Below are 12,073 nucleotides of genomic sequence, written 5' to 3'. Positions count from 1 at the left end.
GTAATCCGGGGTGGAGGACACTTAGCTCCATTTGGGCTCATGGGGCTGCCTGGGGCTGGTCTTGTTGGTGGAATTTGCCATCCTAAACATATGATCTTGGGCTCTCCCAACCTCGGAAATCACTGTGTCTGTGCCCCCACCCAACAAGAGAACGGAAGACGGGAGGGGTTCACGTCTGGCTCGGGTTCACCTTTTTGGACACTGGGTCAGGGATCTGATTTCCCACCTGGAGCTCGGTCCCTCGCCGCGGCCTCTCCTAGGAGAGCTGGGCAGCTGAGGCCGGAGCAGGGGCAGAAGTCAGGGCTGTGAGTAGAAGGGCAGGCAGCATGGCTGGGGGCTGTGGGGAGCTGGGCACTGGGGCAGGGATCCTGGGCCCTCTGCCTGTCCTTTTCAGCGTGGGGCCAGGGTCCTGGCAGAGGAGGGACAGAGAAGCACTCTGTCATGTTGGGCATTGCCTCAAAAGGGCCCTTTCGAGGGCAGCAGTTTGCAGGTACTAACCTGCGTTGTACCCGCTGGGCCGGGCCAGCCCGCAAGGATTTAGTCAGAAGGGCAGAGGCCCCCCATCCCCAGAAGGGAAATGACGCCAGAAACTAGACCCATCTAAGGTGGGACAGTACATCTTGAAAAGGGGAAGTGACTGTCATCTTAAACGTTTTTAAATCATGAAAATAGGTTAATGTTTATGTTAAAATAGTTTCTATTCGTAATGTATTTTTTTAAATTTATATTGGGATCGTGCTGAATGTGATATTCTACAATTGGTGTTTTTGCTTGACACCAAATAATAGTCATGGCCAGCATTTATTAAGCTCCCAATGTGTGCCCGTCACGTTTGTGTGGGTACATTTTATCTTCACAACCCTCTCCACAAAATAGGTTCTGTAACATCCCGTTTCACAGACAAGCACACTGAGGCACCGAGTTTAACTCATTTGGTCACGACCGGAGGCCGGAGCTGTACATCTTTCTGTATTAGTTCAAATAGAGCCACTTTCTTACGGCTCCATAATATTCCATTATTGGATGTATTGTAATTTATTTAATACAAGTCTCTCTTACAGATGAACATTTAGATATTTTCTAATAACCAGGGTCCTACTGATGCATATTTGGACGCTTTTCATCTTTTGCTATAACACTGTGGTGACCAACCTCTTCATACACAGGTTTTTGGCTTGAGTATTTTCTTTTTTTCTTTTTTCTTTTCCTCTCTCCTCTTCTCTTCTCTTCTCTTCTCTTCTCTTCTCTTCTCTTCTCTTCTCTTCTCTTCTCTTCTCTTCTCTTCTCCTCTCCTCTCCTCTCCTCTCCTCTCCTCTCCTCTCCTCTCTCTTTCTCTCTCTCTTTTCTTTTCTTTTTTCTTTTCGTTTCTTGCCTGGGTATTTCTATCAGGTGAATACTTAGAGGTATAATTTGTAGAAATGTTTTGAAAGATGAATGAGAGAAAAGGGAAATGTGTGACCCACAAAAGTGACCCGCATGTGGTGGGAGCAACGGTGGGCACTCTGGGGAGGCCTAAGGACTCTGTGTCCTGCAGGTGTCAGGATGTTGAGCTGGGTCCAGAGGGTGCTGCCTCAGCCCCCAGGGACCCCTCAGAAGACCAAGGTGGAGGAGGAGGAGGGGGGCGCAGAACCAGAGCCGGAGGTGGAGCGGGAACCGGAACCAGAGCCGGAGCCTGACACCGCCCCCGAGGAGGCTGAGAGAGGGGCTGAGTCCCTGGTAAGAGACTGAGGCTGAGGGAGGGCTTGCCGGCCTAGCGGCTCAACGGATTCCCAGCTTGGATCTGCCGCCCCCTGGGAACCTTCCACAGGGGGACTCGAGCGCATCCATGCTTGCCAGTTCTGCATCCCATCCGTTCAGGAGCCTGATGACAACTAATTCAGAAGCTCAATTACACAGACTTGATTTAGCTCCTAATTGATGCCAGGCCTGTGCGCTGTGCTGGGAGCATGATGATGAGTAAGGCGTTGCCCCCGGGGGTTAGCAGACAAGTACCAGCCAGGTCATTCTACCAGAAGACAGAGGTGATAAGGAAATGCGGGGACTTCCAACACTGGGCTTAGTTCTGCCCTCCCGGGAGGGCCAAACCAGTGTATAAGACAGAACTAGGGGAGCTCAGAGGAGGGAGAGAATCGTCTTAAGTTTGAAGAGTGGAAGCTGTTGGGGGAGTGCTTCCCAGACATGGTGGGCTGGGCCCAGTGTGACTGGAGATGAAGAGGTGGGGCGTGCCTGGCAGAGGAAGGGCAAGTCTGGGCCGTGCAGGGCACCTGCAGTAAACAATGACTACCCAGGTATAGGGTTTGTGCCTATAGTGTTCACATGTGCACACATGTGTACACACATGTGCATGCCCTTTGTCCTTACTGGTATGCCTGGGCATACATACACACTAGCAAACTGTGCGCACACGAATGTGCACATGTTTACATGCATGTGTATGTGTGCACATGCACATACATGTATGCACGCGCACACACATGCATTGGTGTACCTGTGATTCCATGTGCATGTGGGGCATGCTGTGTATATGTATGCAAATGTTTCTGAGTCTGTGAATGTATACGTGTGTTTGTGTGTGCACGTGTCTGTGTATCTGTGCATGTATGTATGGACATATTTATATGTGTCTGAATGTATGTGTACATATTTCATACATCTGTGCACATCTGCTCATGTATGCATATTCAGATGCAGAACTTTGCGCAAGCAGGTGTATATGCATATGTATGTTCATCTAGGTGTGTGTGTCGATGCACACATGAAAGGATGCGCTCATGAATACATGTCTGTGTGTCAGTGCGTGTGTATGTGTGTATATGCCCATGTCTATGTGACTGAGCATATATGTGTGCACGAGTGTATACACAAGCATCTGTGGCGTGTACATATACAAATGTCCGTGTGTGCATATGCACACGTTTGGGTGTCTCTGATACTTGCTGGTGTCTGCACATGTGTACATCTGCATGCGTGCCCATGTATATATGAATGTTTGCATGGCCCGCGTGCACATGCATGTGTAGCGCGGCATGCATGCACGTGCGAGTGTATATGTACGTGTGCTTTGTGTCTTGCACGTACACATGCACGTGTGGGCAGATACCCTTGGTTTTGCGTCTGTTCATGCGTATATACACCCATCTCTGCGTTACTGCATGTATACCTATGTGTGCTCACGTATGCAAGCATCTGTACGTATATGGAAATTCACGGGCGCTCCTTCGTTTACACGTCACGGTGAGCGTGCACGTGTTCGCGTCTCTGCGTGCGCGTGCATGTTTGTCCATACAGACCCGTATGCGCATGCGGCAGTAGGAGCCGTCTCTGTGGAGGCAGAGGCGAGGCAGGTGGCAGGTGCTGCATGCTCTCCAGCTGCTGGAGGGGAATGGAAGCTTTGGCCCAGAGGAGGCGGGAGAGCTCTGGCTGGGGGTTAGGTGTGGAGGGTCCTCTCACCTCCCTCTCCCCCTCAGTTTGCGCCAGTGTTCCTCCCTGTTCTCAGGCCACTGGAGGGCAGCTTCCTGGGGGGTGTGGTAGGCCGGGGGACTGCCCTGGCGGGGGCAGGGGGGGTGGCGGTGAGGGCCCTAGCCTGGACGAGGGATCCCTGGGGTGTGAGGAAGGGAGCGTCCCAAGCCGCAGCTGAAGCTGCCAGGATTTACAGGGACGACTGTGAGAGCAGAGCTGCTCGTTCTTGTGGGGTGAGTGGGTCCCTTGCAGTTGGGTAGGGGCTGCCCGTGCCGAACCAGGCTGGTCTCACTGAGGCCTTCCGTGGTCCTGTTCGAACCTGCCAGCCACCTGAAGAGCCGCTGGAGGGGGAGGAATTGGCTGCAGCTGCCCCGGGCCCTCAGGGTGAGTGCCGGAAGCCCCGCTGGCGGGCGGGCAGCGGGCAGGAGCGTGCTCCCCGTAGGTGTTTCTGCATCCGGGGGATGGCGGGCCCACTGCGTGAAGAAACCGAGGCTCAGAGGAGTTGAGGGCTGGGCTCCTGGGGAGTTTTAGCTGAGCTGAGCTGGAACCCTGGCCTTCTGACTCCCTTGGGGCTCTCCCCTTTCCCCTGCCTCGACTTTCCAGCAGGGTAGCAACAGGCCGCTCTGAGGCTCCAGATCTTAAGTATGAGGGACTCTTTTCCAGAAATCCAGGAGGCTGCCTCTACTCCGCCTACATCCCTCCAGGCCCAGGTCGCCGTGGTTCCCGAAGTGAACAGGTACCACACCAACCTCCCCTCTCCTGGGGGCCGGCCCCCGCCCCACCCCAAAACTAAGGAGCCACTTGGGGGTGGGGATCAGCCTTGCTCTCAGGTCGATAGTCATTCACAGGCAGCTGCCCAGTGCCAAGAACATCTTGGGAACCGGCAGAAGGGAGATTCAGGCAGAGGGCAGGGATCTCCTAGGCCAAATGGATAATGTGACCAAGAGAAACAGTGAGTAGGGGCCAGAGTGTTCTCTGCTTGGGGGAAATGCAGACCCAGTGTGGCCAGAGCTTCCCATTTTTCTAACTGAGCCAGAAATCCAGACTTTGAGATGATATCTCCAAGTGGGCTCATTTTAGACCCCTAGAGCTTATCCACGTGAGCCTACCTGTGGGGGGCTAGGCTCAAGCAGTGAGTCTGTGACCCTTCTATCGAGGCCTCCCAGCCTCAGCCACAAGGAAACACCTCACCGGAAACCCTCAACCCTTCTGGAGCACAAGACATGTGCCAAGGATAGGAGGGGACCCCCAAGAGCCAGGGTCAGGGGAAGCAGGTTGACAAACTTGGCTGCTTTGTACCCAGCATCTGATGGGGCTGGGCTCAGGTTGGCTCCGGGCATACCTGGCCTCACCAAGGGTCGGTGTCCCCCATTTTCCGGAGTTGGACACAAGACTCGGGGGAGGTGGCATATGTGAAGTCTCACAGTGAGGAGATAGACATTTGGGATTCAAACCGAGTTCTTTAGGACACTGTGCAGTGCCCCCTGGCCGGGGGTGGGGGGGCTGGGGACCTTGAGGGTGGGTCTGTATCTCTGTCCCTCAGCAGTTCCGGCGGCTGGGTGCTGAGCTGGCTCAAGAAGGGCATGGAGAAGGTTGTCCCACAGCCCGTGCCCAGCGGCGGGCCCGCCCAGAGCATGGCTGCTGGCTCGGAGGGCCCTGCTCAGGTACTTCTGGGCCAGGAGTTGAGGTGGGCGGCCTGGGAGGCCATGGCATCTGGGCTCTCTGTCCTCATGTGTCCATCTGTCCTAGCAGGCAGGTGCACAGACGTCTGGGCCATGCAGCACTGGGGGCTCAGGTAAGGCCAGGAGGCAGGACGGCTTTTTGGGGTTGGGACAGGGGGAGCTTGGGATGGGCCCTGCCCCTGCAGAGAGCCCACAGGTGGGGGACTCTCCTCTGGCCCCAGACTCCAGCCTGGGTATGAGTGAGGCTGACCGGAGGAGAGGGGCTGGGTGGGCCTCTTGCTGCTGACCACCTTACTCTCTTCTGCAGATGGACTCGGGGAGGCTCCTGGGGCCCAGGACACTGGGTGAGTCCCCATCCCTGAGCACTGGCTTGGGATCCCCTGAGCCTCATGTGTAGTGTGTGTGTGGTGGGGGCAGCAGTGTGCCTAGAGCTGAGGATCTTGGGTTCAGCAGCGGGGTCCACCCCCACCTCGGTGTGTGACATTGGACTTGCCTCTCAGCTCTCCTGGGCCTCACTTTTCTTATCCATAAAATGGAGCCAAAGGGCCCTGTGCTTCCCGTGGTTTGTTGTGCTGATTTCTGGGAGGTCCCCAGGTGAGGGGCCACAGGGAGGGGCATGGATGAGTTCTCATAAATGGGCTGGTGTACATGGGTGTCATGTGGAGCCCAGAGGCAGGCCTGGGGCCACTGTGGGGGACACAGAGGTACCCAGGTTGGCCTCACAGTTGGTGATAGTTTCAGACTTCTCCGATTTGACCAAGGTGGGCGGCTGTCTTGTCAAGGAGGGTGGCGGGCCGGGTGAGGGCTATGGCAAACAGGGGAGCCCATGTCCTTCTCCTGGAGGGTCCCTGCTCTGCTCCCCTTGCCTCTGCTTCGGAGGAGTTCAGGCCCAGTGTGGCCAGATCCTCCAGTTTTTCAAGAGAAGCTAGAAATTTAGGTTTTTATGTAATCCTTAATTTTTAGCTGTTGCCAACTAATTGAAAAATTTTTGGAACACTGTGGACCCCCCAAAATAAGCCTGAAGCCTCCAGTTTGCAATTTCTGCTGGAAACCCAGAGTCATGCATTCATCTTTATTCACCCCATTCATTCATTCCTTCTCTTATTCATTTGTTAGGCTTTTGGGTTCTTTTTTTTTTTTTTTTTTTTTAGATTTTATTTATTTATGACAGAGAGAGAGCAAGCACAAGCAGGGGGAGAAGCAGGCTCCCTGCTGAGCGGGGAGCCCAACAAGGGGCTCAATCCCAGGACCCTGAGACAATGACCTGAGCTGAAGGCAGACACATAACAACTGAGCCACCCAGGCGCCTGTGAGACTTTTAGGTCCTTGAATGCAGAGGTTTTTGTCTCGTCTCTGCTGAACCCCCAGCACCCGGCACAGTGCCTGCCATAAGGAAGGAACTCAGCACAAAGGGGATGAATGAATGAATGTACTCCATTCATTCACTCATTGTCCTAGCTCATAGTCTTTTTGTCTCCCAGAGGCTGCCCAGGTCAGGGGTCCCCAGGGCCACTCCGCTGACTCACGAGACCAGTAACACAATTTAGGATGAAGGCCCCCAGAGGACTTGCCAGCTTTCTTTTGGGCCATACCTGGGGGGATGGGTTCCCCTGGGAACATGGAGCTTCCCTGAGGAGCGAGCAGCTGCCTGGAGGCCAGGTGGGTCTGGGACCCATCTACCCCAGAACCAACTGTGTAATTTGTGGGACTCAGTGCAAAATTAAAATGCAGGACTCTTTTAAACATTCATAAGAGTTTGGCTCCTACGGCTCAGTCAGCTGAGTGTCCAGCTCTTGGTTTCGGCTCACGGCATGATCTCAGGGTCGTGGGATCGAGCCCCATGTCGGGCTGCAGGGAGTCTGCTTGAGATTCTCTCTCCTTCTGCCTCTCCCTCTCATGCTTGTGATCTCTCTGTCTCTAAAACAAATAAATCTTTAAAAAAATTTGAGATTGAGTTTAAGGTTGTGACAACAGCATGAAACCTAAACTGGGCCCTTCTAGGTATCAGGCCCCGTGTGACTGCACTGCTCCCAGACCCATGGAGCCAGACCTACCTGGGCCAGCCCCCCCATGCTGCATTCAGGTTCCTAGGCAGCCCCTATTCCTCACCTGCTGCCCAGGAGGCCAGGGCTGGGCCTGTTGTTCTGGGTCTGGTCCAACCATGCATCAGAATTTGAGGCTGGAGGAAGTCGCCCCCCCTTACCTGAGGCTCTTCCAGAGCATCCAATACAACGTCCCCACTGTGCACAATGGGACCAGAGGTGAGGAAGGGCTGGTCAAAGCCTGGGACTCCAACAGATGTTCAGGTCAGTGTGACTAGGCTGTTCCATTGACCGCTGGCCCCTTTGCAGGTCTGGGCCCTGGCTGCTCAGGTGGCTTGAGCAGAATCTGGAGAAAGTGCTGCCTCAGCCCCCAAAACCCTCCCAGGTAAGTCAAGGAAAAGGGGGAGCAGGCAGATGACCACCTGGGAGGGTTTCTGGGGCCTCAGGAAGGACCCAGCATGCTATCCCCACCTCCTGGGACACATGGAGGGGGTATTCTCCTCCCTGGAGGGTTCTTGATGGAGAGGAGTGACTGCAAAACAGCAGGGGGGTTCATAGGGAAGGATGGGACCCCCCTGCCACCTGCCCCACCTGCCTTGGACACAGTTGGCCAGGGGAGGGAATGCACAGGGCTTGCTTCATTCCACGACCCCACTCCCTGTTTCTGCTCTAGGACTGGAGAGATGAGGCTGGAGGTGCTGCCTTGGGCCCAGGTAAGGGAGGGGACCTGGGAAGGGCTGCCTGGCATGGTCACAGACTGGGCTGAGGGTGCACCTGGGGCCTCAGGGACCCTGGGGGAGGACCTTAGCCATCACCCAGGCTACAGAGGGGTTCAAGGCTCGCCAGTACTGGCTGTTGTGGTGGGCCTCAGAACTCCTCCCCAGTCTAGGCTGGGAAGCCAGTGGTGTGGGACGGTCTTGTGAGGTCTTAGACAAGTGCCTTAAGCTTTCAGGTCTCGGTTCCATGTTGGTCTGATGAGAGGGGTAGCTGGAGTGGGCCCAAGGGGCTCCCTTCTCGGTCTGGCTGGTGCCTCGAATCTGGCCCCCGGTGCCCATGAGGGGTTGCATGGAGCCCTGCCTTGTCATCTTTAGACTCTTGCTCTCCCCGCTGCGTAGAGCACCCAGAACCCACCTTGGAAACGGAGCCCATGCTGCAGGCCCCAGAGAGCCACAGTGAGCCCACGGCTGGCCCCCCGGAGCCCACGGAGGAGCTGACCTCAGAGCCCCAGCCCTGCTCTCAGGCTTCCTCCCTGCTGCCCCCCAGCGACCCCACCAGGTGAGCCCCCCAAATGCTACACCTTTCCTCGGGAGCAGGACCCAGCCCCACGCCCAACACATCACCAAACTAGTTTTTTAAATGAGAAATGTAGCATATGCCCCTGGGAGAAATTTAAAGGGATTCCCAGCAGCCTTTCCCCGGGCAGCCCCATCAGCCACTGTCCTCCACACGTTCTGTACACACACACAGGCCAGGGCAGCCATTTCTCCTTTAGCCAAACACACATACCAGACAACAGCAAAATCTATATACTGCTTCGCATCTTGCTTTTTTTCACCAAAAAGTGTATCTTAGAGGTGGTTTTATGCACATGGGCCTGCTTCATTCTTTCAACAGCTGCCTAGTCCCCCATTTTATGGCCCCACCAGCTTTTCTTTAGCCATTTGCTGGCCACTTAGGTTTGTTTCCACTTGCATAGGCATCATTTTGCTCCTGTGCAAGTAAATCCGTAGGGTAAATCCAAGGCATGGCAGTTGCTGAGCCAAAGAATGCGTGCCGTAAAAATCAGGATCGGTGCTGCCAAATGCTCCTGCCATGGCAGTAGGGGAGAGGCCTGCGTGCACCTGCAGGGCGGGCTGGGGGGCTGCTGAGCTACCTGCTGGGGTCTGAGCGGTACCCAGATGCTGGCCTAGGGAGGCCAGGGAGGAGGACAACAGTCTTTGGGGCCGGAGTCCTGGGTTCTGGTCTGCCTTCCAGTGGGCTTGCTATCTGCCGTGGGAGGGGACCTGACTCTGGTGTCAGTTTCCCCATGAGCCCTGCTGCTTAGACATGGCCTGTCCTCTCCCACATGCAGGTTGACGGCTTGGCTCCTGCACAGGCTGGAGATGGCCTTGCCGCAGCCAGTGCTCCACGGGAAGGCCAGGGAGCAGGTCAGTGCTGGGCTGGGGGATTGGGGCCTAGGTCGTGGGGGGAAGAGTCTTGGGAGCTCAGACAAGGATGGATGGTCTGGGGGGCGGGGTACAGAAGGAAGAAGGGAGCCCGTCGTGGGAGCCCAGCCCATGTAGCCTGCCCATCTGCTCGGCTCACACTTCTTCCACTCACACTCTCCGGGGCACCTTGTCCACAGGGCTGAGAAGAGCCAGCTCAGCCTTGCTAACCAGGAGGTCACAGTCAGTGGGGGAGGTGCTTCTATAGAGGGAGCAGAGAGGATGTGGGGTGCAGAGGAGGAGCCCCCCAGGAGCATGAAGGAAGGCTTCCAGATGGAGGTGGCTTGCAAGCTGAGACCTGAGGGAGAAGTAGGATGGGGATGGGTAAAGGTGAAGGGGGGTTGTGTAGGAAGGCAAAAGATCAGCATATGTAAAGGCCCAGAGACAGGAGAGGCCTGGAATGTTCTGGAAAGAAGTGGGGCTTGTAGGAAGGCAGAGGGCACTGTATGCATTTCTGAGAACCTAGAACTCTGACATGGGTGGGTGGGGGAGCAAGGCCTCTGTCACCTCTTCCTCTCCTTCTCCAAGAGCCTGGCACCTGGGGGCACCTGGGTGGCTCAGCTGGTTTAGCGTCCACCTCTTGATGTTGGCTGGGGTCATGATCACAGCAGGGAATCTGCTTCAGATTCTTTGTCTCCTTCTCTCTCTCCTTCTGCCGCTCCCCCTGCTTGTGCTCTAAATAAATAAATAAATAATCGATCTATTGATTGATCAATCTGAAAAAAAAGAAAAAAATTCCCTGGCATCTGGCCCTTCTCCTTTGGGGACAATTGTGTATCTTGACAGCAGCACCTGGAGCTGGGAGGCAGGAGGCCTGTGTCCCAGTCCTGGCTGTAACAGGAGGTGGACAAGAAGCCTCAGGGCCCCCTTCCGGGCAGGCCAAGCCCTCAGACTCTGTATCCATGTGACTCTGCAGGAAGCAGAGGAAATGGAGCTTTGGAGTTTTCCAAGACAAGGAAAGAGGGGCCTGGTGGCAGGAACACTGTGTCCATGAAGATGCCCTCACAGAGAGGAGGGGCTCCTGAGGACGGGGCTGGGGTAGGGGAAGACACGGTGCTCTCCTGCAGACGGATCTTTGAGACACTCCCCCCCCCCCCGCCCCGCCCAGGGAAGGCTGGGAGGAGGTTTTCCCCACACATGGAGAGCAGAAGGTAGGCAGGGGGCCCAGCCGGGCAGAGGAGCTGAGGGGGAACCCAGTGGTGATCCAGGGAGGGGAGAGCAAGCTCTGAGGCAGGAGGGGAAAAGCAGGCCAGAGAGGAGCCAGGAGCAATGGGACCTAGTAGGGGATGAGGAAAACTCTCTTGCTTCTGTGTGTGCTGGGAGGGGTGGTGGGAGCGGGGAGGCTGGTGAGGAGACACGGCATTTGCTCCTTTCTCCCCATGCAGGAGCCTGACTCCCCTGGGACATGTGACGTGCAGACGAGTAAGTGACACCTTAGTGGGTCCTCATAGGCGTCTCCAGGAGGGTTCCTCAGTCTGAATGTGCGGTGGGCCAGTCCCTGGCCAGGCCTGGACTTGCTTGGGAGGTTCAGTCAGGGCCTCCTGACCTGGAGCTGTGAGCGCCCATGCCAGGCAGACTTCCCCCCAGGTCAACCCAGCCCAGTGCCAGACGGTGGCTGGAGGCCCCTCCTAGGGGCTGGGGAGAGACGTGGTGGGGGACTTGGTTTGCCTTCCAGTTTCTATGCAGAGGAAACAGTTCTGAGGCCAAGTTGGATGGACCGCCTTCCTCTGGCAACACCTAGAGAGAGCTCCCACTGCTTCCCTGGGCCAGTGGGTTGGGCTAAGCAGAGCCCCTGGTTGAGGGGGCAGGGAGAAGGCATGGGGTTTCCCTGGGGGACTAGGTCCCATAAACTCCAGCTCTCTTGAGCCAGGAGGGTTCCCCTCATCTATGGGTGGGGTGGGGAGCTGTGTGCTGCCCTTTATCCTAGCCCCACACTGGTATTGGGGGATGAACAGAGGCCAGGAGGGGAAGGCCAGGGTCCCAAGTCTGTCCTTCCTGTATTTCATGGCCTCAGGAAAAGCATGTGGCATACAGGGCTTTTATTCATTTACGAAGGTCATAGAGGGCCTGCTATGTACCAGGCCTGTGATATGTTCTAGAGGCGAGCAGAGCAGAGTTCAGGGCCTGTGGGCGGTGGCCCTACTCCACCCTGGACACGGGCCCTCAGAGCCTGGGCCCTGGGTGTCCTCAGGCTGTCAACCCTAGCTCCGCTAGGCAGATGGCGGTCTTTCCAAGCACTCTGAGGATGAGAATGGCCACCAGGCCCATAGCTCAGACAGGCCAGTGACCACAGAGCTGGGCTCTGGCAGAGGGGGCTGCAGGAAGAGATGGCATTTGTATGATGGTGATGATGTTGTGAGGGCAGGCCTCAGAGCAGGGCTTGCCTGGTCTTGTGGAGACCCTGCGTAGAGCAGTGAGCCCCAAATGGCTGCTGGGGCTGGCAAGGGCACAGGGATGTGCCAAGGTCACAGAGCAAGTTGTCACGGAGCGGCGACTAGCGTCCACTTGTCCCGGCAGCCGTTGTTGAGACTAAAGGAGCAGAAGACGTTCCCTGGAGCAGAGACCCTGGAGCTGGGGCCCTGGAGAGCTCTGAAGACGGAGGCCCCAGCCCTTTCTTCTCCTTTCTGCTCCCCTGGAAGGAGGCAGGGTGCTCAGCCAGCTGTAGGCCGCGCTGCCCCGTGATCCC

The 12,073-nt window shown here is 56.2% G+C and overlaps 1 protein-coding gene across 1 annotated transcript in view; it reads left to right on the top strand.

Annotated features, from left to right (window-relative positions):
* Window positions 1-1,451: 1,451 nt before the first annotated feature.
* The window catches only part of CNGB1 (cyclic nucleotide gated channel subunit beta 1), a 61,068-nt gene continuing 50,446 nt past the window's right edge, over window positions 1,452-12,073 (top strand). Inside the window, exons 1-11 of the mRNA XM_048223750.1 lie at window positions 1,452-1,716; window positions 3,786-3,843; window positions 4,123-4,195; window positions 5,003-5,123; window positions 5,212-5,254; window positions 5,449-5,485; window positions 7,493-7,568; window positions 7,857-7,896; window positions 8,299-8,458; window positions 9,255-9,330; window positions 10,773-10,809. Of these exons, the coding sequence (XP_048079707.1) occupies window positions 1,477-1,716; window positions 3,786-3,843; window positions 4,123-4,195; window positions 5,003-5,123; window positions 5,212-5,254; window positions 5,449-5,485; window positions 7,493-7,568; window positions 7,857-7,896; window positions 8,299-8,458; window positions 9,255-9,330; window positions 10,773-10,809 (961 nt within the window). The 5' untranslated portion in view covers window positions 1,452-1,476. The remainder of the gene's footprint in view (window positions 1,717-3,785; window positions 3,844-4,122; window positions 4,196-5,002; window positions 5,124-5,211; window positions 5,255-5,448; window positions 5,486-7,492; window positions 7,569-7,856; window positions 7,897-8,298; window positions 8,459-9,254; window positions 9,331-10,772; window positions 10,810-12,073) is intronic.

This window comes from Ursus arctos, unplaced genomic scaffold (genome assembly GCF_023065955.2).
Source record: "Ursus arctos isolate Adak ecotype North America unplaced genomic scaffold, UrsArc2.0 scaffold_19, whole genome shotgun sequence".
Taxonomy (NCBI): domain Eukaryota; kingdom Metazoa; phylum Chordata; class Mammalia; order Carnivora; family Ursidae; genus Ursus; species Ursus arctos.
The sequence above is the reverse complement of the archived record's forward strand: the minus strand, read 5'-3'. Positions and strand labels throughout refer to the sequence as shown.